The sequence below is a fragment of the Arabidopsis lyrata genome (genome assembly GCF_000004255.2).
Source record: "Arabidopsis lyrata subsp. lyrata unplaced genomic scaffold ARALYscaffold_5, whole genome shotgun sequence".
Lineage (NCBI taxonomy): Eukaryota > Viridiplantae > Streptophyta > Magnoliopsida > Brassicales > Brassicaceae > Arabidopsis > Arabidopsis lyrata.
In genome coordinates, this window is record NW_003302551.1 from 16129261 (window position 1) to 16132456 (window position 3196).

Sequence of the window (3196 nt, forward strand, 5' to 3'; positions counted from 1 at the left end):
AAAACCTTAAAGTACCTTGTAAAACCTTTTAAAATACATTGTAAAACCTTACAAAACACTTGTAAATACCTTGTAAAAAACCTTTAAAATACCTTGTAAATTTTTCCCGCCAAAAATTTTCCCGCCAAAAAAATTTCGCAAAAAAAATTGCGGAATCACTTTTCCCGCAAAAAAATTTTTTTGGCAGGAAAATTTTTTGGCGGGAAAAATTTTACAAGGTTTTTTAAAGGTTTTTACAAGTGTTTTGGCGGGAAAATTGCAGGATCACTTTTCCCGCCAAAAAATATTTTGTATTTTGTGGACCTAATTTTGTTTCAAATAAGGGTAAAATGGTCATTAAAAATTAAAAGAGGACAAACTTAAAAATGGACTCTCAAAGGGGGCATTTTTGAAAAGGGGTATTGAAAAAGGGGCATTTTTAACAATTTCTCATAATTTAATTGTTAGTGTCGATTTTAATGCCTTCATTAATGTGGATTTTTTTTTTACAGAGAAATATTTCCTAAAGATTATCACATTAATGACTCAGAAAATTAAGGAAGATATGAATTTATGATTCTCGAAATCGTGTTGGTAATATCTTTAATTAATATTTTTCAAATTTAAATAATTAATGCCAATGGCATTCATCCGTAAATACATTCCAACTCCAGGATTTATTTGCTAAAAGTCATCCAAAAATGTATATATAGATATATAGATTTAACACCCTTTTCTTTTATTTCGAAAAAAGAAATTAAAAATCATAAAAATTGATCTCATCGTTTAAAAAAAAGTTAAATTTCCAAATTTACCCCTGAAAACTCACGGGCTACACTTTTTCTTCGCGAACCCAAACCTGTCATTCTCCAAATCGTATTCAACTAAATAGTTCTGTTGCTGGAAACTTCCCAGAATTATCGCCGGACCAGTCCCGCCGCCGGGATTAACGGTGTTATCGGACACCACCGTGAGACAAACAGTATCAGCATTCCCAACGAACGAGAAGTAATTCGATAACGGCAATTCCATTTTCGCTCCACCTTTAAACTCAAAAATCAGCTCCGGCACCGTCACGTCTCCCTTCCCGGAGATATTAAAACACGGTGCAATTCCTGAGACCTTCTCTAAGTCTTTCTCACGAGTGTAATTCGACATTTGTGTCGCGAATTCTTCAGCTACTAGCTCGAAAACGGGTCGCTCCATGAATGTGAATGTAGATCCGGAATCAACGATGGATCCTCCGTTTCCGTTAGTTCCCGGCGCGAGAAACTTGTACGGAATCTTCACGTGCTTACTTCCGACGTAGATTCGCCGGAGATTGAGGTAATAATACTCGAGAAAAGCTGTGTTGGAGACATTGGGATTTTTCCGAAACGGCGTGTAGCTGAGACCCGGAGTTTTCGAACCGGATTTATGACCCGACCCGGTATCTAAACCAAGATCGGTGGTGACATTGGTATCGTCGAACCGGCGAGAAACCAAACAGTGAGAAAAACTCTTGAGCTTCATTTGTGAAGGAAGCGATTCGGGTCCTCGCCCAAACCCGGCGATACCAGCGGGTGTTCGGGTGGAGATAACTGAACATCCGACAACGAAATCGGGTACGGTTAGATCCGGGAAATCAAGCTTTTCGGATATTAAAATCCCAGCCGTTGATCCTAATCCGTATTGAAGAATGTACGGTGGACAAGGGACGGTGCAATTTCGGGTATTCGGGTCACATCCTCTGCATTGAACATTGGCTCCGAATAGAAACTGACATTTCGGATTCTGACACCCGATAACCCGGGAAGAGGAAGAGTTCTTTGGGATAAATCTAGGGATTTGAGTCGGATCCAAACCGGAGAAATTGCAATCGGAGCAGAGATATCTCGAGGTACATGGGAACCAGACGAGACTGCTTCCGGTATCGAAAACGAATGGGATTGTTTGCGACGGTGTGCCGAAGCTGAGAGAGACTGAGTAACCGCCGTAGCTTTTAGGTGAAAGATGAGATTTCACGACGGTGGCGGATGCGGTGGCTGTGGAGGAGAGAGCTTCTTCGTCGGGTTTTATGGAGGTGCCGTGTTTGAGTTTATGAGCTCTAGCGATTGAGGATTCAGCGAGACGACGGAGAGAGAGGTAAGGATCTTTTGGTGATTGGTCGGAGTGGGAGAAGGGAGAAAGAGGTAGTTTGACGGCGGAGACGACGGAGAGGAAGATAAGGAAGAAGGAGAAGAAGAGAGGAGGAGAAGAAGAAGAAGAAGAAGAAGAAGAAGAAGAAGCCATAGTTGTGGTGTTTTTGGGATTGATGGCTTATGGGTTAAGTAAGTGAGAAGGAGAAGAAAGAAGACAAAGAAGTGGAAAGTGGAAAAAAAGTGGAGAATCATGTTCGATCTCTGTGACTTTCTTCTTCATTATTAAATGGGATTATAAATGTTTTTTTTTTTTGGATTATAAATGTTTTACACAAAAAAATTAAAAACAAAATTACAAATGGGTCTGTATTTACTAGGAAACTTACTAATATAAGGAATTTTATACGTGGAAATGAATTTTGTAATTTGTATCGTCGACATGATAGAGAGCCAGCCAATACATATTTGTATTTATAGAAAATGCCAATGGTATCGAATTTGTGGATGTACATTATATTGGTTTATGAGATACAAATACTGAAATCCAAATACTAATTATAGGATTACACGTCATTCAAGTTATAAAAAAAATTTAGCATGCATATATCGTTAAAAAATACGAACTATATTAAAAAAAAAAACAATTAAGAGAATTGTGGGCAATTACAATCGACCTATTTTTCAATCAATTGGCTTGATTGATTGGCCATGTGATTGCTCAAGGGACTAACCATATTTACAAATCATGTGATGCATATTTATTAATGCATACCTTCTCTAACCAATCTACATGTAATTGCTTTAATTGAATAAATTTTGTCTGTGTTTTTAAGGAATGGAGTTTTTCTCCGTTCAATTCAAGTTCTATACTTTAGATTATACACCAATTTAAGTAATCATCTCTGAATACTCTTCTACGTACTGTATATATTTATCAGAGGATGATTTGGTTAACAATATTTTTCAGACTGATTAAATTTTTTATACAACCATATATAGTAAGATCCAGAATATCAGATGAGATTCGTCTACACTATGATCTGAAATAACTTTGAATAGATCGATAAATTGTAACATGAATCTCTACGTTATAAATC

The 3196-nt window shown here is 37.3% G+C and overlaps 1 protein-coding gene across 1 annotated transcript; it reads right to left on the reverse strand.

Annotated features, from left to right (window-relative positions):
- Positions 1-760: 760 nt before the first annotated feature.
- LOC9313935 (probable aspartyl protease At4g16563) lies at positions 761-2340 on the reverse strand. The gene has a single exon (XM_021025752.1). The coding sequence runs from the start codon at positions 2248-2250 to the stop codon at positions 805-807; it is 1446 nt and encodes a 481-aa protein (XP_020881411.1). The 5' UTR covers positions 2251-2340; the 3' UTR covers positions 761-804.
- Positions 2341-3196: the final 856 nt, after the last annotated feature.

Coding starts and splice junctions, on each gene's coding strand:
- LOC9313935 (XM_021025752.1), bottom strand. CDS start 2,250: ATGGCTTCTTCTTCTTCTTCTTCTTCTTCTTCTTCTTCTCCTCCTCTC.